The sequence below is a fragment of the Neodiprion pinetum genome, chromosome 5 (assembly GCF_021155775.2).
Source record: "Neodiprion pinetum isolate iyNeoPine1 chromosome 5, iyNeoPine1.2, whole genome shotgun sequence".
In the NCBI taxonomy this organism is placed as follows: domain Eukaryota; kingdom Metazoa; phylum Arthropoda; class Insecta; order Hymenoptera; family Diprionidae; genus Neodiprion; species Neodiprion pinetum.
This window is the reverse complement of record NC_060236.1, coordinates 24,054,040-24,079,014: the sequence shown is the minus strand read 5'-3', so window position 1 is coordinate 24,079,014 and position 24,975 is coordinate 24,054,040. Positions and strand designations below refer to the sequence as shown.

The 24,975-nt window shown below is 38.2% G+C and overlaps 3 protein-coding genes across 4 annotated transcripts; 2 read left to right on the top strand and 1 right to left on the bottom strand.

Annotated features, from left to right (window-relative positions):
* The first annotated feature begins 7,059 nt into the window (after window positions 1-7,059).
* On the top strand, window positions 7,060-9,956 carry LOC124219529 (arrestin domain-containing protein 3-like). Its single transcript, XM_046627221.2, has 6 exons — window positions 7,060-7,520; window positions 7,589-7,720; window positions 7,814-8,031; window positions 8,118-8,291; window positions 8,579-8,978; window positions 9,509-9,956. The coding sequence occupies exons 1-6, from the start codon at window positions 7,412-7,414 to the stop codon at window positions 9,709-9,711; spliced, it is 1,236 nt and encodes a 411-aa protein (XP_046483177.1). The 5' UTR covers window positions 7,060-7,411; the 3' UTR covers window positions 9,712-9,956.
* A 4,729-nt stretch (window positions 9,957-14,685) lies between these two features.
* Window positions 14,686-23,743, top strand: Mlh1 (DNA mismatch repair ATPase Mlh1). 2 transcript variants are annotated; one of them, XM_046627970.2, is made up of 10 exons: window positions 14,686-14,887; window positions 14,964-15,027; window positions 15,123-15,322; window positions 15,600-15,828; window positions 15,964-16,165; window positions 16,493-17,603; window positions 18,225-18,288; window positions 18,378-18,576; window positions 18,655-18,782; window positions 23,554-23,743. In XM_046627970.2, the coding sequence occupies exons 1-10, from the start codon at window positions 14,775-14,777 to the stop codon at window positions 23,656-23,658; spliced, it is 2,415 nt and encodes an 804-aa protein (XP_046483926.1). In that variant the 5' UTR covers window positions 14,686-14,774; the 3' UTR covers window positions 23,659-23,743. The 2 variants fall into 2 exon arrangements, with proteins under 2 accessions (XP_046483926.1, XP_046483925.1); XM_046627969.2 differs by lacking the exon at window positions 23,554-23,743 and having other exon boundaries at window positions 18,655-19,090.
* Window positions 19,470-23,045, bottom strand: Roe1 (grpE protein homolog, mitochondrial Roe1). Its single transcript, XM_046627988.2, has 4 exons — window positions 22,858-23,045; window positions 20,896-21,343; window positions 20,554-20,637; window positions 19,470-20,370 (listed from the first exon to the last, which is right to left on the bottom strand). The coding sequence occupies exons 1-4, from the start codon at window positions 22,944-22,946 to the stop codon at window positions 20,263-20,265; spliced, it is 729 nt and encodes a 242-aa protein (XP_046483944.1). The 5' UTR covers window positions 22,947-23,045; the 3' UTR covers window positions 19,470-20,262.
* Window positions 23,744-24,975: the final 1,232 nt, after the last annotated feature.

Below are 24,975 nucleotides of genomic sequence, written 5' to 3'. Positions count from 1 at the left end.
TTAACCGTTGAATAAATAATGAATATTTTCTTATTTCTTTGTGATTATGCGATATCAATTCTTTTTGTGGAATTGCTGCAAGTATCCGGATTTTTTTTTAATTTTTGCTTACAGTTACAGTCTAGATGAATATTCCGTTACAGACAACATTAATACACAGTGAAAAATCATTAGGAAGGGAGAATAAGTTTCAAAACGATTTCTGAGCTCATCTGAGCATCATCTGAGTTTAGTGAAAAAAGTTTGACGAGTTACTCGAACTATACAACAGCAAATTTCAAGTTGGACTGATATTTCTCAAAATATTGCGTACGTGCTCCGATGCACTGGTTGGAAAAATACAGTTTTCGAGATTATTTAGTCTTTATATCCGAAAAGAACCTTGAGTGTGAAATTTCTCGGGTTGAAATAAGCCAGCGCGTTCATATCTGCCTCGATGAGAAGATGAGTTGTGAATCTGAAAAACTGTCGAATAATGTTCTGTAGCAGATATTTTGTTTTTTATGAAACAAAATTTTGACGACGAGTGCTATCTCTGTAGCAAAATTTAATATAAAATCTGAGAGGTTGGAGGGTAACTCGTTGATGCAGAAATTAAGAGCGAACATAACCCTTATAATGTTTGGGAAATGGAAAGTGCGTAAAAAAAGAGAAAAAACGAAAAGCTGTGCGTAAACCTCTTGTAGTCACGTTCGAAAGGTAAACGCAATGAGCAAAGTACCTAACCGAAGCGAAAAAATACGAAAGCAATATTCGCGCATGAGGAAACGCGGTTGCTATACCTGTTGTGGTATAATAAGTTTGGGCAACGTGTATTTACACGTTGGTAAAATTAAAATTCCTCAAGTGTAGAAAAGCAGTCTGCAACGGCAACCCGAAGGAGAGCTCTGTTTAATTAATGACCAGACTAATTAAAAGCCAGAAGAAAAATATTCCCACTTGCCTGAGCTACCCCAGCACACCATTCGCCTTTCCCCGCGCAAAATGGAGACTAAGAAGGCTCTTTAAAACACTCCGCATTAATTCATAACTTTATTTTATATTGTTAACGACACACGCACGACTGCAAGAGACATCGATACCGACGTGTTGCGCATGCTACTTTTCCTGGCTGAGTGCGCAAAATGGTACGCTTCCGCACTAGTGCGAAAAATCGAATTTCACGCACGCGGTTAGGAACAATGGTACGCGCAACGCATGCGTGAATCACGTGTTTTGCGCACTACTTATGGGATCTACTTCTGGATGACCTTGAAGCTTTTCTCGTCTATCTGTTGGGCTAAAAACAGCCATTCTGAACCGGACCATTGACAACCTGCCCGAAGAAATTGCTTTCAGCCAGTATCACGTAGTATCCCAATCACCGACGGATGTAGACGATATTTGAAATGCGTTGTTATTCTGAAATGCGCACGTATTTCAGGACTGGAAGACTAAACATTGGGAGGCACATATACGCTTCAGCAATATGGAATATGGAAGAGAGGTCGCAAGAGCCGCATATTATTAATATGCACAGGCGTTTATCTGACAGTTGAAATCATTCGGCTTTGATGAGACTATAAATAAACCGACTCTCCGACTCACCCCAAAAGCAACGATTCTGTAATGCGATCTTTGAGTAAATAGAGGCATGTTTTTCCCTCTTGTGTCAAAAAGGATCGAGAGAAAAGGGGTCATCCCTTCCACGTGTTGAAGAAGGATCGATAAAAAATGAAAAATAAAGTTGAGACAGGCCCGAAAATAATCATGCGTCAGAATAAACCAAACATTGCATATCTGATGAAGCTTGAAGCAACGCGTTGTGCATTCCAATGTTTATTTTACCTGCTTCTCACTCCGCGAGGAATGTAAAATAAAACTTGTACGTACTGCAGTTTTGTCCTTTAAATAGAAGGGTCCAAGCAGAGTGTATAAAAGTGCACGGAGTGTAGAACGAGGTATTTTTTCGATCTTCGTAGAGAGATCGTCGCTCGACAGGAAACTCTGTTTATTAATCACAATAATGTTTATAGCGGTTTTAAAAACATGTGGGTATCGTAATGTTTCACCAGGATATTCAACCCGACTATTACTCCGTCGTGAAGCGATTAGACGGTGAATAATCTTCCGATAATTTTTTTTTTTTTCTTCAAACCAATTTACGTAAATAAACCTTGGTATAAGTCACGTAATTTTTTCTCCTTGAAGCATTCTGCGTAGTTAGGTCCCTCATCAACTCAACGGCTGAACAATTTAACGCGGCAGGAATTTGTGATTGCGAGTGAAAAAGAAAATTCTCACTTCCTTATATCAGCGGCCCATTTTCTCATTCTGCAATCCAACACATCGTGTCAAAATTCTTATCTTGAAACGATTTCTACGAGATAAGTAATCAGTTGCAGTCGGTTTCGTCGAGAATATTATAATATTAATGACAGGCAAATGGATCACCAGTCGCGATAAATCGCCGTGAGGTTGGTCAAGTTCAAGGTTAATCTGGACCGACAAGCTTATCACTTAGGATAAACGGTATAAGGAAAATTGATGGCCAAGTCTTAGGGGACTATGACAGTACGACGGGTATCGATGCACACACGTATATGCCTATATTTAAGCCTCTCAATTTACTGATAAAACTTTTAGAAAGAATTATTCGTCCGAATTCGTATTCGTGACGGTCGATTCTCAAATCCATTATTAATTATCAAGATTATGGTTAAACCATTCAAGCCCTAAATATTCCACATTGATACACTGGTGCAAAATTGATCTAATCGTAAAACCTATTCGAGTGCAATACGATTGTCTTTGAAACCAAGTTTGTAACTTTGAGAACTTCCCGACCCAATGAAAGGATATCCCGTAAGACAGTATTCGAATGATTAACTGAATAACTTTTGACATAATATGTCATGAAAACGTACGAATGAACATCATTGTGAATTATGGTAGAATTGCAATTTCCAAAGTTGTTTCATGAATGCTTTTCTCCGTAATGTGGGTTACATCTTTTAACGAGGTTTCATTAAAAGAGGCTTGGAATTTGGAGTACGCGTCTCAACACCTCACAGATAAAACTGAAGATCGTTTACTATACAAACGTCGTGTACACGTGTTCTTCTTCAAACACTAACCGCAACCGATAAATTTAATTTTCTAAGTAGTCTCGAAGGACTGCTGTCAAAGAGACGATAAATCTGCCTTGAAAATTGAAATATAGTCGCTCAAGTACCGCTGATCCGTTCAACCCTTCAACACCTCACCATTACGATCTTTAAATCTACATGACACTGAATACGTGTAATTCGCATTAATTCAATGATGTTGATTTTCTCGCAGCGGCGTGGTGTGGATTTGATTGTTAATTATATTTTTATAATACGAATCCTTTCTTGAGGCAGTAGCATTTCAACACTGAGAGAAGTTTTTAGTTCCGGTTACCGCTCAGTCCTTAACTATTTTCATCTTTTACCACAATCGAAAAATATAGTTCTGGGTACAAAATGAAAATTAGTTTTGTAACTGTTACCGGAAAGTCTGGTATCCGTTACTGTTCTTTTTCATTACGATCACTGTTGCTATATTTTCTTGTAACTGTTGCAAAAATTTAATGCTTGTGCAACGATAAATTGACGTTAAAACCCTGTTTAACTAAGAAAGTAGAGTAAACCTCAGAAACTAATTTTGCGTTGCAATTACCAAAAAAGAATCGACGATAGCTCAAAATGTCTTACGCGTACCTCGTTTTTCGTAATTCCAACAATATTCAAACAGTTTTTTCAACGATACCTGTTTTACTGAATTTTTCTATTTACTGTAACAAATGAAATTTCTCTCTGAAGATGGTTACATGAATTCCTCATGTTCTTGCATCAAGCATTGTCTTTTTCTGTTAATCGTATAAGTTCAGGCTATTCGGTAACAAAAAACTAAAAATATTATGAGCGTAGCGTGGGTGATGATAAAAATTTTATCAATTGAGCTCAATTCGCTTTAATTCCACTGTTGAGACAAATATGTTGATCCGAATATTTTTCAATGTTTCGGAACATCCACTTAAAAATTTACTTTGATTCATCACGTATGATGTAAAACCTCTGACTAAGCAAATGTGTTGAAAATTTAACTCACATTTAACATTTCATTGTAACACATTCTGTAAATTCTTTCGGAATTTTGATAGTTATGATGGTTAAAATAAATGTTATTTCAGTTGAAGCGAATAAAGTAATGGATTGATTTAACTACGATAGTGGATCGAATACAAGCCAATTTGTTGGTACATCAAGACCTTGATTCTTTCAGTTTGAAAATGCAAAATATATTACATATGATATCCAGACTTATTGGACCTTCCAATAAATGACATGGATGAAATTGACGTGGATGATTATCAGAATAATTGAAAAACTGGTATATTAACTTCAAATCGTTCAAGATTTTAATGACAACAAACTATTTATAGCAACGACGTTTGTTACGTAATGTGGCTAATTTGTAACTGCCTGTCAAATTCCAACGTAAAAGTATGTATAAATCAAACAAATTTATCCATATTTTGAGGTATGTGATTCTTCACTTTTCTTCTTTACTTTAAACACTACATTTCATAGCTTTTCTACAGACAATTGTTTTCTGTTTTTTTTTTTTTTTCGAATCACATAACCTCTTGTGTTTTTTCTAAAATTCTCATACCTAGCCATTTTACTACTAACGACTATCGTCTATATCTCAAAACCGTCGTAATTTTTCATAGAATTCTTTGTAAATTTAAAGTTTATCGGTTCCAACTTCGGCACAACGAATGATATCAAGAAACGAAAAGCAAAATACGAGCCATTGCATTTGAGAGTATCGCTGTGGGCTGAAATTACAACAAAATTGGAAATGGCGATGATCCGACTCTAGATGAAAATGCATTGAATTCCTCCTATAGATGTATAAATATATGCGTGCGCGTGTGTCAGGAAAGAGAAGATCGTTAACCACGAGACGTTTTTTGCCTTATGAAACGAGGTTTGATGGGAGTACCTATCACCGTACTATACGGCTCTCCTATACAGGAAACCAAAGTTTATTATTTTAAAATTTCTTGCACCGCGAAACATCAAAGGGGCGCTTGAAAAATAATTCGCATAACATTAACCAAGGGCATTTCGTAACACCGTAGACGTGAGTACACGCGTGAGTAGCTTATTGCTATAAGTGTACGTCTTTCGTGGTCGCACTCGTATAGATGAAGATTTATAAAAAATGATACTATTCCTAGCGATACATTATTGAACGACCATAACTGTGAACGTATCAATACCTACAAATAAACGTCATTCAAACGGCATGGGATGGTTCAACGCTTAAATCAGCGTGCTGGTTTCTAATATCAGTGAAAACAATTGAGAGCAGGCACATAAATAAACTAAATCTATACGAATATTTTACCAACCTATGTATATGCATGTGACGTACGATCGCGATACAAGCAAACACGTATATGTAACTGGTACATAGTTTTTAGAATACATGGTTTTCAAAGTATGTCCTAGTAAAGCTATATGGGATTTCTAGTTGAGAAGTCCGGATTACCGCTGAATTTCTCACGCCAAGCCGTAATGTTGAGGGTTTAAGTTAAACCTACGATAAAGGCGTCGTCGTAAATACGAACTAAACGTTGTTAACAATTATCGGTACAGTGAAAATCATGGGTAGTAAAACTCAATCCACGCAAGCCGAGAACTTACGGTGGTTCCATTTTTGTTTTTTTTTTTTTTTAGAAAGAAACGCTGAGCAGGTTTAAGAGGGTGCCGCTATGCATTGAATTTTGTAAATCTAATGGCCATTCTGAGATGATCTCTGTTTGTTCAACCAATGTATTCTAAGCGTTTTTAGTATACGCTTATTATCAAATTTCTCCGCTAATGAATTACATTCCAAAACATCCTAATCGTTCCGAATTTTAAGCATTTTTTTTTACCTGAAAAGGCAAGTAAATTAAGGATTTTGCGTGGAGTATGAGAAAAATGATAGACAGAAGAAAAACGAGAAGGGTGCCACTTAAAAGGTCAAGATACGTGGACCTCGATATTTAAAGATATTTGCGACGTCGAAATCGACCCCTCGAAAAGAATCCATGCATATGAAGCAACGAATTTCAATTCTTTGATGTTACTGATGCGGTACGAAAAAAAAAACTCCGCAGAAAAAGTCACGTCGCTTCTAAATATGTTTTGCCTTGAATGTTATGGCAGTAAAGTTTCTTGTAATAAATATCCATAAAATCTGCCCTTACCAGACAAATAATGACTTCGTGGATGCGAGATACCAAACGATCCCTCCACTGAAGTCACTTATCTTCGAAATGTAAATCACTAGTAGAATGAGCTAATGCCCACATATAGAGATAGACACGTGTGGGATTATTTAAATGCTTGTACACCCGTCGGGCTCAAATAAAGTTCTCACATGAGTTAGCAAAGACAGAAGGATGAGATTTACTAATAAGAGACATTCTTTCGACGTACAAATCTGACTTGTCCATCGGACCTTACATTGGTCTAACTATTCGATATTCGGGTTACAACACACAAGTGATAAAAAAATGTCGATTTCCATTTTTATCATCGCATCGACAACTGTCAATTCATGTATAGGTATATCTGATAGTTTGTACCATTTTTCTAGTAGGTATTTTAGGATGATGGTAGACCACTTACAGAATGAATCCGTTTAAACGGTGTGCAAAAAATAAACAAAATGCCTGAGTTATTTGATGGAGCAGTGAGATCCAAACATCTGCGTTTAAGGCGGTTGGCTTGAGGCGACGCGACGAAACTCGGCAGAATTCATGCAGACGTGAATGCGGATGCATGCATATATATATATACTATATATGATATATATATACGTATATCACATATATACGCGTAAATTTGGCAAGTATGCGAGTGGCTTTGAGAGATTGATTGCCACATGTATACACGAGTATAGCATGCGATGCCTGTTAACCGATTTAGAGCAGCTGGAAAGAGGTCTAGTTCCTCGTCCAGATGGGTGGGAGTAAAGAAAACCCAACGTCGCTGACCACGCCGACGAAGCAGTTTGAACTCCGAACGCCGGTCCTTGTGGTGCTCCGCGAAGTTCGCTCCCCTCGTGAAATTCAGAATTGGCGAGTCAAGGAATCGGAAGTTTCGTGGAATTCTCCGAGCTTCCGCCACGTTCGTTTTGAATTCATCCTTTGTGTGCCGGTCGTTTTCCATTACAAATGATTTGAGGATCCCTAATAATAAAACCTTTCTAAACAACACCGTATACCGAATGTGAATCCGTCGTATAAATACTACACATCGCGTTGAGCGGATTACAAGTTAAGTGATTCGCTTATCTCAGTGACAATTCGAGAGCGGTGTCAACGGTTTTTGAATCAGAGGTGAAAATGGGACTGAAAAAGTTCAAAATAATTTTAGACAGTCCGGTGTTCTTTGCGGGTCAAACAGTGAGAGGAAAACTGCGCCTGACGTTGGATAAGCCAACAAAGATTCGCGGTAAGTGATATCTGAGCGATATGTGGAAATATGTTTAAATTTGTGTATAACGTTGTGAAAATTCTTAGGAATAAAATTGAAGTACAGCGGCGATGGAAGAGTTCGGTGGACGGAGATACACATGATAAACGGAAGTCCGGCCACTTACACCTACTCCGATGACGAGACTTACTTCAAACACGAGGAAATCGTTTTCAGCAGTAAGTGTAAAATAATAGATTCACCTGAAAATTAGATCACTGCTGAATCAAGTCGAAGAACATTAATATTCGGTGGTCTATCTTACGTTGCAGGCTTTGACCTCAAAGATGAACTCGACGCTGGAGAGCATGTATTCGACTTTGAGTCAGACTTGCCAAAGCATTTGCCAAACAGTTTTGAAGGTCGGTATGGGCGAATTAGATACTCTGTGAAAGGGGTGATCGATGTGCCGAAAAGACTGACGTCCAAAACAAAAGTGCCATTCACTGTAGTTTCGCTCCTTGACCTCAACAAGGACCCGATCGCGGTGGTAAGTTTTTTCTGATAACACCAGAGGGAAAAAAAGAGATGAGTATTCGGAGTGTGAGTACTTCTTCAGACTTTATATTGTTTCAGAATCCAGTAAACGAGGAAAAAGTTAAAACCTTCTGGGGCCACCTCAAGCCTCTGACGGTAAAATTGTCTCTTCCAGTGCGTGGTTATGTGCCTGGACAAGTTATACCCGTCAAAGCGTTGGTGACCAATGACACAGGGGTTGAAATTAAGAAGCTCCGAGTACAACTGAAGAAGGTAATCTTTGGCTATGGTCCCCACAGAATAACAGCTCTATGTTTATCCTTCTGAAAAGCCGGCATGAATTTGTGTCATAGAACCAATCAAAGGTTAAAGATTTCACAGTAGTACCAAATGGAGTTTGTAGATCAGTTCTAAAAATAAATTCATCACACCAGTGCGCTTCTTTGACAACTTCTAGGTGTTCAAAAACTTGCTTTGGCTTCGTTGTAGAAACGTCGAAAAGAATATTTGACGTGTCGATATCGCCGTGATAACTTCTCGAATAAAATGACTGATTCCAGATCACAAATTTTCACACTAAATTGAAGACTCAGGAGGTGAAGGAGGTGATAACCGAGTGTGACTTGCACTTGGAACATGGCCATGGTAAGGAGGAGGCTTCGATTGATCTTAAAGTACCAGCCCTGCCACCTTCACGGATGGAGTACTGCAAGATCATAGACATAGATTACAAGGTGATCGTTGAGGCTTGCGTTGAGAGCTGGTACCACAAGAACATGAAGACTGTGACCGATATCGTGATCGGTTCGGTGCCCTTGCTCTGCTATCAGATCCCAGTGGCTGCTTTTCCTCTCTCGAGGTCACCGCCAACCCTACATTCCGAGTTTCGTCCTCTCGGTGATCAGCCGCCCGCGCAAGTCGCGTCACAACCTTACCAAGACATCTACGGTGGCGAAGTCGGTAAGCTTCTGATACTGATACCGATAAGTAGCTCGCTTTAGCAGATTCGGTTCTAAGCATAGTACGCGGAATTTTTAGAAAAGCAAAGAATTTCTTTTGCTCTATATAATGTTATAAACAGATTTAGGTGTTGTAAACAAAACGACATGCTTTAGCTAATAGTAAGCACATCCGTATATCAATCTCGAAGAGAATTTAGCTGTGAAAGTGTTTTTTCTACGACTGTGACTAGCCTGTTTTCTCGATGTTCAATCAGCTGTTCCTAGAATCTGCTCAATCTCGCATCCCGCAGAGCTTCATGAACGGATAAAAAAATATTCTATTAATATAAATACATATAATGATGGGATCCAAGCCAGATCCGATAAGCATCAAGGCATGTCACGAAGATTATTTAACGACCTAATTTCAGTGTGAAACAGCGATGAGACACGTCTTCAAAAATATTTGGAAAGATCGATTCGATGAATCATCGATTGCTGACTGCTGTATGTGTGTGGATAAAATATAAGCGAATTGCGTTCTTTCAGCGATTCCGATTTACGAAGAAACGATGGAGTACCCGTCGGAGAAGAGAGAAAAGCATAAAAAGAAGGAGAAAGAGGACGGGGATCAGAGTGCGAAGGCGGAAAATGTAGGTATCGAAGATGCCGACAGCGATGGGGAGGTGACGAGCTTCGCTCCATTGTATCCAGTTTTCAAATTTGGAACCCGGAACAATGACGCATCATAGAACGGGGGTCGAAGCCTTGTTTGCTTTCCTAACACGTCACATACTCGATTTACGTCTACACGCGTCATTGCTTAAGAATTCCCGTCCGGTCGGTATTTCGAAACCTGTCAGCCAATATTTTCCTGCGAAGTACCGTTTAATGTGTATTGTATGCACGTACGTATGTTTTTATGTATGTATATATTTATGTTCTCCACATTTTTCTTAATATCTATTCATTACCAAGGATAAATAAAAACCTCAATGTTGTTCTAGACGTTTTTCACGATTATTTATCTTTCTTACATCGGAATAGATTCTCATAACAATTCCCCATCTTAACGTTTACATTTATCTAAAGCAGTAACGCTCGTTCATTGTTATAAAATTCAAAAATTGATTATACCTTAAGACTATGTATATCAGCGATGTACTTGTATGTACTATAAGCATTGAACACGCTATTGCAATAGTTATAAAAAATATAAATTCTTTTTTCCAAACTGTCGCGCATACAGGTAAGTACACGAAGGTGCGGGCACGTCCCGCTTCGCGTTGAAAAGTTCTCACAAAGTCCTTGAGACGATTTGCTTATCCAAAATAAATTTCATTTCAACAGATTGAAAAATTCACAGGGGATAAAAGTTGCCAAATCGAATTTCACACAAGTACATCCGTACCGAGAGGCCACACACGTAACTTCTTCACTAAACTTTGTTTAACTCATTTTATCGTCCAGCAAATAGGTACAGGCAAGGTGAAAGAAAAGTGAAATCGATATACACCTGAATTCGTGGATGAAATTGACTAAAGCACTTATACTTCTTCAATTCTCGCTATATTTCTTCGTGAGTATACATATCTAATCCACGATAGATGAATTCTCAGAGCATTCCGCTCCTCGTAGCGTCAGTCTTCAACACGGAAAGCTTGTCACGATTGAAACGTTGATACCTTAAGCTAGGTGTCCAAATATTTTTCAACTTGAAATTAACTTCCAGTTCACTACCGAGCCAGTATTTGTTTACGAGCTGCAAGCACGGAGATAGCTCGAGGCCAAGATAGGTTGAACCAAATGCAAGTACTTTGGTGTGAAGGTCACTACGGTGACAATGAGATAGGAGCATCCAAGACATGAGCCTGGAGCAAAAATCATCCCTAATGAAATCCTCTGTCACGTAAAATATAATCCTTGAGCTAGCGGCGCAAAGAGATTCAAAGACGTCGAATAATTCACTGCCACACGTAACGCAGTTGAAAAAAAAACCTCGTCTAGGTCACATTACAAAGAAAGCATTTCATTTGAGTCGACTGTCGGCTGCCTACCCGACTCTGTTAAGAACAGCAACAAATCGCAGTTCTTAGATTCATTATTGAACAGAAACTGTTTTTCTATACAATCCAACATTCAACCTACGGACGGTTTCACCCTTGAACTTGACTCCAATGTCTCTTATTATTGGCTCAACCGTCGACGCGATGTATCGTGCATCCGTTGAAAGCTGAGGGTACCTAACGTAATCCAAGCGATGCGCGTCACTTCACTTGAAGATAAATATGGTGCCGGAGGTTCGATTTACTTGTTACAACTATTGAAATCAGCTACACGATCAACGTTTAAGATTGATTCTATTCTTGAGCACAGTGTAACGCTGGCGCTACATAAACACGGGCTGATGGTCCTAAAGCTGTAGGCAGATCATGGATAATGGCTTCATCACTTTCGGAGTTCACTCCGAGTCAATCAACTGCTCCAAAGTCGTCATTGGAGCATTGTGAATTTGAACGGTAACGTGTATCTCAGACCCGGTCCGAACCTTTGACGAATGTTTCATTGAGTCTGGCTGACGCGCTCACAGTATGCAAAAAGTGACGATTTGTGGCTACAGTTTTCATCGCCGCTGACTGCATCTATCATCCCAAAACCCACCGACTCAACATTTCATATGAGTTCGTTCACAGGAGAAAAATCCGGTGAGTTTTCGGACAACTTTGAGAATACTTCTTACTCCTGTGTTGTCTCTTGCAGATTCAGGGATGCGTGCTTAGCGAGTAAATTTCTACATAACTCTTTCCTCCGGTTCTCTTGGTTCTGTCGTGGCCAATACTTGTTATTGATCTTTTGATTACTGTTGCGTTTTATAATCTGTCTGCGGTGAAGTGCTCCGTGATGAGGAAGAAAATCTTGGTACAACAAGCAACGAGATTGTCAGGTTCCTCAAGAATATCACCCTCCAATCTGCTTCCAGCAACACACACGGATAGTTCGAAACTCCTCAACAGATTAACGAGATTCTCGACTAACTCGACGTCTACTTCGCTAGCGATTACGCAAAAGTCAAAGAACTTGTCGGGCGGATAGTGATCGTTAAGTTCGCGAAGCAGGTACTCAGGATTCGTGGCTTCCAAGCTTTCCATTTCATTTCAACCCTGGAGCTCAACGTTGCATGGTTGAATTTTTAGCTTATTAGTCTGTTCAAGGATGTTGCTATGAGCAACTGCGGTTTTTGCCGAATGTGTTACGAAAAACCTCTCAGACTGGTAAACTATCACATTAGCACCCTGCTCAATATCGAAGCACGATTTTTCTCTATCATCTTTATCTTCGAGTCGGTTAGCAATTGTATCAAAAGATGTTTCACTGGAAATTATGTTCCCGTCGGCACTATCCTCGGTTTTTTTTTTATTTTAAATTCACTTTCGCACTCAAATAAACATCTTACAGACTCAAACATACCATCGTGATCAAAAGGTTAAATCTGCGCATCTTTCGCAATTCGCACACGGTTCGAAACTAACTGTAAACTGGTAACTAATGAACACTAACGATAAGATGAGTTCACTTGTATGTGTTGTGGGATATTCAATCTACAGCAAATCAATCACATGGGATGTTGTAATAAAACTATGGTAAGGACGAAATTTGGTAAAGCCTGGCATGAATGCCCCATGTAGAGACTGATGAATTCCATTACATTTAATTCGTTATCAATGACGTTTGCTTGATAATTATAAATTGCAGTTTTATTATTCATCCAATCGTAGTTTCGTATTTCTACTGTCCAAGAAGAACAAAAGTCGCGGAGTGCATTGAAGGTTCAATAACGTCAAACAAGCGCATCAGATGGATCTCGTCGTTCAATTATTTTAAACCAATCATCCGTGATGGAAGTACACTGATATTTTTCTCTTTCCCTTCAATGTTTACAAACCTAATTAAATGCTATCAAAATGGACGAGAAGCTGATGAAAATATTTCACAAACCTATGAGCCAGGATAAAAAGTAACAAAGTTATTCAAAGTAGCAATGCTGAATTCTACGTTTGATCTACGTACCATGAAAAAAACTAACTATGAGCGTAAATGTCACGACTATAATTATCGTTTCATAAGGGTTGAAGAAATTCGAGAATACTTGAAGACACTACCGGCGAAAAATTTGCCTCCGAATTTTTTAGAATATACGGAAAACGCTGAAAAAACTCTGACGGTAACCAAAGAGCCGGAAATACGAGCTGCAGAAGAAGAAATATGCCTGGCAAGTGATCCCTTATTACACAACTCTTGTATTGTGTAAACGTATGCGTGTTTGCATTTTGCGTGAAATTCACTCTCGACTTGCTATCATTCTCAGTGTCAATCTTCAATCATACAACTGAAAGACATTATTTAATTTCCGTAAATCAACTTTTGTTTTTTTTTTTCAAGCTATAATTTCTATTTTTTTTCGATTTTCTCGTATTTTCGTGACAGTAGCCAGCAAACTTGCGAGAGATGATGAAGCGGGACCGGATCATCGACCGTTCGAAGCGTTGGTTACAACCTGCGAATCCTGCTAGCGATGGAAGAGAGAAAAACTTGGCGCAAACTGCAAGACTCAGGCGACCGGAAGTTCATCGTCAGAGTACCCACACGTTAGGACCAAATCCAGTATGAACGCAGCCAAATGTGAGGATGATTATTTTGCAACTTGGTTACAGGCTTAGGGAAAAACCGGACATTATTACCCTCTGGCGCTCGGCAGGGACCTGGAACGATGTGGAGGACGAAGAAGCACCAGTCTTGAACACCATGCCTCTTTGACGTAACTGCGATACGACTTATATACATGTATTCCTGAGTTTTGTAAGGCTTCTCGATTTACGAGTCGAACAATGATTATACCAAAGTAGACAGAGAGAATATTGACGAATGTGCTAAACATATTACTAGTGCAACAGTGTTTTCACAAAGTAGTCTTCTGACAATTTTAGCCAGAGTAAAATATATTGGCACAACACGTTTGCCATAATTGACATAACATTTCTTTCACAACGCGGGCTGTTTTAACATTATTCGCAGCTTTTTTTTTATTGAATTGGGTACTTGTACGACAAATCGGAGTATATCAAAATCGTCAATGATATAAATTCTCTAGTCTTACATGCTAGGTGAAATTACGAAGGAATTGTACATTTTTCACTTTTGAAAAGTTATGGATACTCGAAAGCTGACTGGTGAAAAACAGGAGACCAATAAATGAACAATTTGCACATGATAGGTTGGACATTTTTTTTCTAACTCAGAACTCGATTAATTCGTATTGTAGAACATTATTTGGTTCACGATTTAATTCATGAATATCATGCACATATGAATTCGAATTTTGAAGGTGAAAAAAAAAAAAAAAAATATGAAAGCCATTGAAGGACTTTTTTTTGGAAACAGACCATTAAATTCAGTATGAATATGATATTCATATAAAATAATTAATCATCCAATTTGATATTACGGATGAAATTACAAATATTTATGTGTTAATAAATTGCCGTATTTATAACCGCACAAATGAATGGGATTTGTCGACGGATTCATGAGTTACAAGTATAATTTCGCTCCCAATCAAGAAGCTTAATTTGCGGTAGAAGTATAGTTCGAAAAGTTGTCATCAGGTAGCGCTACTGCTCGGTTTAATCGGCAGCGCCATTTATTAGAGAAAGCGTGAAACACGGAAGTATCCAAGCATGTACGGTGGGTGCTACGTTCTGTCACCGGCAGAATATACGTTCCAACAAAACATAATCAAATAATTTAATTAGTAACAATGAGCAGGCCGGCTAAAATAAGAAAGCTAGATGAAACTGTGGTGAACAGAATAGCCGCCGGGGAAGTTATTCAGCGACCAGCAAACGCTCTGAAAGAACTGATCGAAAACAGGTTAGGACGCCAGTCGAATCTCACCGAGCGCGCGGTAAACAAACGAATTTAAATCACAGTTTTCTTTTGTTTTTAGCCTCGACGCCAAGGCCAGCAGTATTCAAGTCACAGTCAAAGAAGGCGGGTTGAAAATACTTCAGGTAAATTGTGTGGAAATAGTCATTACCACGCGCGATAAAGTGCCGGTGTAACCTACACACTCTCATCCATTCACTTACAATTCGTTTGTGCCTAGATTCAGGACAATGGAACGGGGATCAGGAAAGAGGACATGGACATTGTCTGCGAACGATTTACTACCAGCAAACTACAGCAATTCGAAGACCTCAAATCAATCGCCACCTTTGGCTTCAGGGGTGAAGCTCTTGCCAGTATCAGCCACGTAGCTCAGCTGACGATCACAACGAAAGTCGCCGACGACCCCTGTGCGTACAAGTAAGACGAAATCTCTGTTTTACCTACCAAACAAACACCGTTGATAAGATAATTTTTTTAGTGGCGGGAACTTGATTTTACACAAGCGCTTTTTAGTTCAGTTTAACTAATCATTTCCCATTTCCCCACGTCTTGTTTCATCCTGAAACACATTTCTCTGCAAGTGTACCCTCATCAAAGTAATAGATAATAGAAAGATATTTGATACGGTGGAATTTATTCTCAAATAAACCTGACTAAACGTAATCTCTCTTCTGACGCACGGTACGTTTTTCAGGGCCTCGTACATAGACAGTAAATTGAAAGCACCTCCAAAACCTTGCGCTGGTAGCCAAGGTACGACAATATTGATCGAAAATCTGTTTTACAACGTCCCTACTAGACGGAGAGCATTGAAAAGTCCAGCCGAGGAGCTTTCCAGGATAACAGAAGTCGTGAATAAATATGCAATTCATAATTCTAACGTTGGTTTTGTTCTGAGAAAACATGGGGACATCGTTCCTCAGGTGAGCAAACAACTTAATTAAGTCATCAGAGGTTAATCTGTATAAAATCTTGTTCAATAAGGATTATGTAGGCGGCCCTATACTATCTAGCTCATCAATTTGCTCTGCGCGTTGGCTAATCGATATTTAATTTAGGTACGAACTCAGCACAATTCTACAAAGGTTGCCAATATTCAAACGATATTCGGTGTTGCTGTGGCGAGGGAGTTGCTGGAGGTCGAGCACACCGACGATACGTACAAATTCAAACTATGCGGTCTAGTAACGAACGCGAATTACTCAAACAAAAACTTTACACTTCTGTTGTTCATCAACAACAGGCTCGTCGAATCTACCCGTAAGATTATTATGCTACCTAACTCAATTACATCCATATGATTTGATCCCACTGTCACATTGACATTCCATAATCAATATGCAGTTGTGGAAAGTCGGTCATGGAATTGAAAACGCCTAAATCGTGAATCCATATTCCCAGTCAATTTTTTCATCCGTAAATGAAACTATTGTTACTGTGACTCAGGATTCGTTGTTTTCTTTTTTTTATTTTTATTTAACTGAACGTTTAATCGATATGCCTGGGATAAATTTATCAACATCAGGAATTTTGTATCGTTTCTCCGGAAATAAAAAACCATTGCAAAAGTATTGAACCATTTTATAGCAATAAAAAAAATGTTGGAGGATCTCTACTCGGTTTATTTGCCGAGAAAGGCACACCCCTGGTGCTACATATCTCTTGAGATAAATCCGGCTAATATCGACGTGAACGTGCATCCGACGAAGCACGAGGTTCGTTTTCTCCATGAAGAGGCTATAATAGGAAAAGTGAAAGACGCCGTGGACGCACAACTGCTCGGAAACAACGCATCGCGAACTTTTTACGCCCAAGCGAGATTGCCTCAAGTCGACATTACGAAACAAGCGCTGGAAGAAGTAATTCCAGAGTACAGCAATGCCGGGAACAAAGAAAAGCCAGTCCACGCTTACCAAATGATCAGAACAGATTCCTCCGATCAAAAACTGGAGAAGTTCAATTTCACAGTCAACACATCCAGCGCCAACCAATCGCTCAATGAATCCAAGGAGGTAAAAAGCACGATTGTTACGGAAAATAAGGAAGACGGACAACCGAAGCGATTAAATCCGACGAAATATGCTGCGGAAAAGGCCCCCAACGAATCGAGTTTTTTCGACAGTTTGTTAGAGGATTGCTTACCGCATCAAACCTCTACGCAAGTTGAAAATCTTGCTAAACCTTCAACCAGTTACGCGCCCCTCGACGGTAACACAAAAGCTCAGGACGTCTCGGAGATCGAAAATGACGAGGTTGAAAAAGCCGTCAGTGGCGGCGATTCTACCACCGATGAGGCACTTAAGAGGGTTTTTCAGTACCTGGGTAATCGGGATAACATAGATTACGTAAAGACAATCGTCGAGCCAGGAAGTAGCCAGGATTTAGCTGATCGACATGACGGTTCCAAAACGAAGAAGACTGATTCGCAAATCACGTCGCCGAGTGAAAATGCGACGGCTGAAACAAAGTCCGGCAGCAAGCCGAAGAGACCAGAGTTCAAATCTTACTCGGTAAATGCGACAAGGCGAGAGGTGAAGCTCACGAGCGTGTTGAAACTTCGGAAAAATGTCGAAGACAACTACCACGAAGGGCTGAGGGACATATTGTCGAATATGATTTTTGTTGGCTGCGTTGACGAAACTTTTGCCCTCATACAGAGCGGACTCAATCTGTACATATGCAACACCCCGAAGTTATTGTAAGTATAATTGAAAATTTTACGAGTTCCTATTGTTGAACAATGTGACTCTGTAAATCAGGGTTTTCATCCCAAAACTGTGAGATCTTAAGGAGCTATAAATTTATATTCTATATATGTTTCACGAAGTAAATGATAAGGACTCATCTTAGTGTTAGTCTATAATCACTAATCGTAAACGTGGACAACTTGCAATTCCGTGCGTGACGCCAAATATTTTCTTTTATCTCGTTAGATTATAACCTGATGCAATTCAAGGCAAAATCAGTATAAAGAACTAGTCAAAAATGAAATAGGAACGAAAACAAAGTCAAAATGTTAGATTTATTATTCGGGAAACCTTCTTTTATAAGAAAAGGACAGGTAATTCTCACAGATCTTCTAATCATCGAAAAATTTGCGTCTTCGTTAGGTAAAGTAACATTAATTCTTTTCCAAGTGTATCCCAAAGTATGGTGGCAGATAAAACCACTAAACAACACAAGTTTCAGTTTTTTTGTTCAAACCCAGGTATTGGACTAAAAAAATGTTTGATCCTCTTCGTGAGGTTACAAATTATTAAAATTTTCCCTTACTATGAACTCTGTGAAAATATTTCTTATCTACTAAATTCTATTCAAGGGAAGAACTTTTCTACGAAATAATGCTGTACGACTTTGAGAATTACGGTGTTATGCAATTCTCGGTAAGTACTACGCAAGTGATAGAATTTTTTAAAAAAATGACTGAATGAATGAATAACTTTGAAAAATCGTGTAATCCTAAATTTTGCAGGAGCCCGTCTCACTGTCCGACCTCGCTATGCTAGGACTCGAAACCGAGGAAGCCGGGTGGACAGAAGAAGACGGCGAGAAAGAGGAATTGGCGAATAGCGTGAAAGAATTATTGCTGGAAAAGGCCGATATGATGAACGAGTACTTTTCGATTATAATTGACAAAAAGGGGATGTTAAAGTCCCTGCCTATACTGCTGGGTCAGTTTAATGACTAGATCATTTAATTCACCTGAAAAAAGAAAGTTCAATAAGTAATATCTGAATCCTCCATTCCAGACAAGTACTTTCCAAGCAAGGCTGGAATGCCATTGTACGTGTTGCGTTTGGCGACGGAAGTCGACTGGACCGCGGAACAATCTTGTTTCGATGGAATATGCAGAGAAACGGCCAAGTACTTCAGCTATGTAAGTCGAAATGATGAAAATCCGGAGTGGCAAAACGTCACGGAGCATATCTTATACCCTGCCATAAAAAACAGCCTCTTACCGCCAAAACACTTCGCCCACGATTCCACTATCTTGCAAATAGCAAGGCTACCCGATTTGTATAGAGTCTTTGAAAGATGCTGATTTTCGCGAAGTAGTATTTTACATCTCTTGAGATACAAATAACATGATCATTTTCGCATACACGGTTAACTAGGCAACTATTTCAAAGTTAATTGTGCGTTTCGCTTTATTGTGTTTTAATTCACTTCACACTGTTTTTTTTTTTTTTTTTTTTTTTTTTTTTTTTTTTTTTTTTTTTTACATTACACCGTTTTTGTACCTGGTTACGTACATGGATTTTAATATCACCTATATTTTGTGATAATGTCTAATACCTCAGTATATTTAAAACTAGTAAGTACAGCATCGTATATAAAATAATGGTAATTTATTTGAAAATCAAATCAAATTCATCTCTGATTCAAGTTTTCTGTTCCGTATTATTCATTTCTTGGTAATCTATTGTCTGAGACAGGCACCATTAATTCTGAAGCCCATTTAAAACAATGAATTCTCATCATTTTGAAACATGCATTTTTACCGAAGGGAGAATAAACAGACCTCAAAACTGAATAACAATATTTCCCTTTTTTCTGAAACTGCAGAGAGCAGTTTGAAACTAATTCCTGAGAATTGAATACATGAAGGGTTTAGAAACTGCTGCTCTTACACGAAGAATACGCGGTATTAACGGATGGGAGTGTGACGAAAAAAATAAAATATATTTAAATTAGTTATACATCACTAATCACTCGTCTCTATTGAATGCAGTACACAGAATATTTTACAGTAGTTGAACATTTCCAATTCATTCCTGACAGTAATTAGGAAACAAAGATGATAAAAAGAGAATTTTTATTAGACAAATTCGATAGAACAAGAAAATTATTTCTATGCAGCTTTAGAGCTTCGTTCTAAGCGACTAGACCTAATACAAAACACTCTTGAGACAAAAAAAAAAAAATCATAACGTATTCCACTCACTTGAAACTACATACGTACTAAAATTAAAAGGAATATCTAGGCAAGGTAAACTTCAACTTCGTAGCGCCTACGATCGAAAAGTTATAAAATATCTCGCACGTACGTCGGAATTTTTATTTCTTCTTTTTTTTTTTATTGTTCTTTCCTTCTTTTTTTAACAAATATAAACCACATAAATTATTAAATGAAGAATATTCATTAACTCATGACTAGTTGTTAATAATGATAATAACAATAGTCTGCGCAATACTTTACTTGAAGCGACAGTTCAGTCGCGTATTACGTACTGTAATATAACTGCAGTAAAGTAGTGATTTTTGTGTATCATATGAAGTTTTCAGTGTAATTTATAACTTTTGCTGATGTGCAAAGATGGATGTCTTCAAACTTTAACATATCGTGTGGCATAGTTCTACGCTTTAGCTACTCCAACTAATGCCGGCCGTACAATACGCTCGTGTAATTTGTACCCAACTTTTGATACCACGACAATGGTTCCTGGCGCCTTACCTTCAACTTCCTGTAAAAGAAAATTCCAAACGAAAATTCAATGAAGAAAAATGTATCTATAAACAAATCAGAACAAAGAATTCAGTCTTTTCCAATTAAACAATTTCAAACCCTAAAATTTTGATGGATAAAAAGTTGAAAAAATAAACCGGGAAACAAATTTATAATAACAATAAAAAGTGCCTTCATTCACCTGTTGAAATAACGCCTCGTGTTGATTTGGGTCGAATTTCTCATTGAGTGGATTCAAAGACACTAGTCCATGTTTCGAGAAAACCTGGAATGAGAAAGATGCCAGATTTTTTTTAGAACGAAAAGAACTCAAAGACTGAATAAAAATAATATCTCGAGTTGATTTAGGTTGAATTTTTCGTTGAGTAGATTTAATGACGATGGTGAAACGATTTTTTTCTAGTCCATGTATTGAGGAGATCTATAATGGATAAGATTTCATGGATTTCAATAAAAATGACAAGGAGATGACAAATGAACAGATATGATCTGATTTACAAACGAATATTTTTCAATAACGCACCTTCTGTAGTTGTGCTTCAGTCATCGATAATCCTTCATAAAGGCTTTTCAGGTGGGGATTTCTTTCGCTGATTTCATCCTTTGGCACACTTTCTGTTGCTTTGTTTAGAATGTCAGCAACCTCGAGTAGGTCCTTGCAGAATTCTTGTATACCAAACTGCTTAGCGTCGTGAATTTGTTTCGTCAACCTCACTCTGAGATTCTCACCATCGGCTAATGCCCTTTTGTATTTATTTTCAAACTCAATCGACCTGTCCTTATACTCGGTGAGGTCTTTATTCAATGCTTCCAACTCAAACTTCAACTTCTTCTCATTCTCTGACATTTCTGTACCTACTTCTGCCGCAGCTTGCGCTGCGTTTCCACTTTCACCCTCCGCCTTTCTCTCCTCTGTTGCCATACTGTAAGACTGTTTCCTTTGGAATGCTGTGGAACCGAGCAATGCTGGCCTGTGAATAAAAGAAGCAAGAAAGCAATAAATAAAGTACTCCATAAATAGGATCATTTTATCATGCCTTAAAATTCATACAATTCCTCTTGAATGATCAAGCGAATACTATTGTATTGGGTCCGATTCAATATTTACAAAAATTAAACTTCTGTGGCCATTGTTGTCAAATGTAGTCATAGCAATATAGTAAAAGATGAAATTTACTCAGTAAAATCCAGAAGAATAACATAGATTTCTAATCAAATATTGCTTCCTAATTAGGCATTGATTTTAAAGTCTATGATTACATGAGTGTTTTGTGAATAAATATTATTTCACTGAATCATTTGAAATTTATTGAAAAAAAAAAAAACAAGAATATATCAACTTATTTAAAAGTATTTTATTTCATTTCTTGATGGAGCGCCTCTGTTGGTTATTTTGAAAACTTAAAAAGAGGTTGCATTTCTCATGAGAGTACAGCGCCATCTCTAAGCAGCAATTAAAATCAGAGAAATTACAATGCAAAAAGTCAAGTGAAGACTGTAGCGATGGCCTGCACTAAACTAAAAATAATTGATGCATCGATTAATCGAATCCAAAAAAAACTATCGAACATGACTCGATTGAATCGGTACAAATTAATAGATTACGCGATTATATCGTTCTTTTTTTTGTTCTTTTTTTTTTTTGAAGTGGTGCAATTGGAAACCAAATCTCGTAAAATTCCATATGTAGCCTAAATAGCAGAAAAGTTTTTTATAATTTAAAATATTCTTAGTGGAGAGTAAACAAATTTCGTTCGATAGCTAGCTGTGCGTGTCGATTTATATTAATCATAATTTATGAAAACATAATTTGTGACATTTGCTTATTTTCTTAGACATGTTTCATTTTGAATTTTTGTTAAATAAAATGTATGTACGATATTTTGAGCCAGTCGATCGGCGTACGATTTTCTGATTTTCATAATCTCTTTAAACGCCTTCGGCAAATAAATTGCGCTCTGAATTATTTCGGTTCAGGAGCGCATGCACGCATGGACACCGAATCATCTTCGATTGAATAGTTCGAGAAACGGCCGTCAGGTGGATCGCTCCTGTTTAATAAAACGCAGTAGCAATCCAACGTAGATTCAATATAAATTTTCTCGAGTATCAGTCTATTAATGATCAACCGTTAATTTACTGAAACAATTCCATATCGATATACTTAAAACAATTATCGGAAGAACAAAAATCCGATAACTATCGCGCGCACTTTGACCATGCACAAAAATTTTTTGTTCCATGCACAAAAAATTAACAATAAAACGAAGAGACACGGTTCATCGAAACAGCGGTAATAATCGTGCAACAATTATATTTCTACAAGGCTTCGATGAAGAAATGACGTTGAAATTTATCGGCATAGAGTCCGTTACGATCCCATTACCTAATACTTCTAACCTCTTATCAGAGACGACGGAGTGATCGCACGTTATGTGGTCGCGAATGATAGTTTCAGTTCATTTAAATACAAGGTGTCCAGTACCTTAGGCTTGCGATTTTGCCAAGTTGATAGAAATTCTCTATTGCCCTTCTCCCGAGTCTCACCGTAGCTGGAAAGCCGAATGTTGCCATGATACTCGTGAGTTTTTGCCTAAACGCACCCAGGATGACGAAATATTAACCTCGTACAACCCAACGTGCCGGGTTCAGACTGTTTCATGCGACGATGGATTGGCCGAGAGCCGCGACGTTCTCATCTTGTGTTTAATAACGCCATCTAATCATCATTGGATGGAATACTTGGCCATGCGGTTGACTGCGGTAGTATTCTACCATTCGTCGATGTAGGTACTCGATGATGCCACCTAACCGTAGATACTAGAGAGACTCTAAGGATCTGCGTTACCGACCGTGCACAACGGCCGCTTACCACTCATCGTTATTCAGTTGTTCGAATGTATCGTTGCGTGCTGGAGATAAACCGAAATATTCATTAGACTCATTGATTACTAGATTTGAAGTAAATATTCCACGATTTTAACATAATTTATATTGCATATTATCAGCAGGATTTAGTTATTTTTTTTCTGATGAATAATTCATTTGTTTAAATCGAAAATGTGCCTCCTGTATCACGTGATTTTAATCGGTTAAAACAGGCGTCACTTTATAACATAGTATTTTGGAAAATCTGAATTCCAATATTAAACTGATCAAAACGACCATTGATTGATTCCAGATTCTCAACATTCGTCAAGTGAAAAGTATTCATTTCACGGTGTGTGCTATTCGAAGTGTGTGGAACGATTTTTGTATTCGTCGTTGCCCTCATGCTGTGCGCTAAATGGATCCTACGCAGATTGACAATGTGGATGATGATTGAACATATCGATGGCAGAAGTTACAGGTAAAACACTGAATGTTATAATTTCTTTAGATAATATAGGAACTCAAAAATTATATGAGAATCACTATTGTTGGTTAATTGAACCCCTTCGGTATTGAAAATAGGCTGCTTTGGTTACCTTCAAATAGAACAATCGATCATTGAGAAACATTTTGTAACAACTTTAAAAAATGTTATAGTATAAATGGCTTAGCGACGTAACACTATTTATACCGTGTACCGAAACCAACGCGCATGAACCCACAGAGATCTCCAGATCGATTAATACCTGCAGTGAATCAAAAAAACAAAGCAAGGTGGAGTTACGTTTGGTAGTGGAGAACCTTTTTTTTTTTTTTTCTACTAAAATCGAAAACCCTAGACAAGAATCAGACTTAAATAATTGGAACTCCCCCCCCCCCCCCCCCCCCCCCCCCCCCCCGTTTCATGTGGGGTACTTCATAACATGTTAAACAAATGAACGTGAGTTTATACCAAAAGAACGGAAAATTGGACGAGATTTTATCTAATATCAAACGCAGATATCCAACCGCAAGTACAATTAACATCTAAATCTATTTGAGATCATTGAAGTGTGTTCAAGTAATAACTTCGTTTCTCAATCAAAAATTTCTTTCCTCAATGCATAATTGGTTTATGAGGCCAAATTTTGATAAAATATTAACATACGGTTCGATGATGGGATCGTTGCAAATGCTAAAATAAAAGTGATCGAAGAGTATAAAACTAGTTTCGTCCCAGATTCAAAGTCATGCACCTGCTAAAACACAACAATGTAATTTTCACTCGACTTGAGAATTATACTCGCGATCACTTGCCGTCCTTCCGTATAACGTATCCATTTGTTTTCTTCTCTTAACCACTCTGCCGAGAAGCTTTCCGAGTCGATATTCCACAGCTTGAACAACCGGAAGTGGCACGTAGGTATCGCTCTGAAATCGAGATCCCGATTATCTACCACTCCCCAGACGTTATCCGGCCGATACGTAACGTAATTATCCTTTGTATCGGAACGTTAACGAGGCAATTGCCCACCTCCCTTGATCCCGCAGTATTTCCGACCCTTGGCAAGGGTTGCAACGCCCAGGTTTCAGGGATCAGACCTTTTGACTCGTCGACTCATTGTCAGTCCTCGTCTCTTTTCCTGCCTTTTTTGTTTTCGTTATCATCGTCTGTATTGTCGTTTGTCCGTACTCCTCGAATTTCGGTGTTAAAAATTGCTTGTTGACGTTGACAAAGGATCGAACTAGGGCG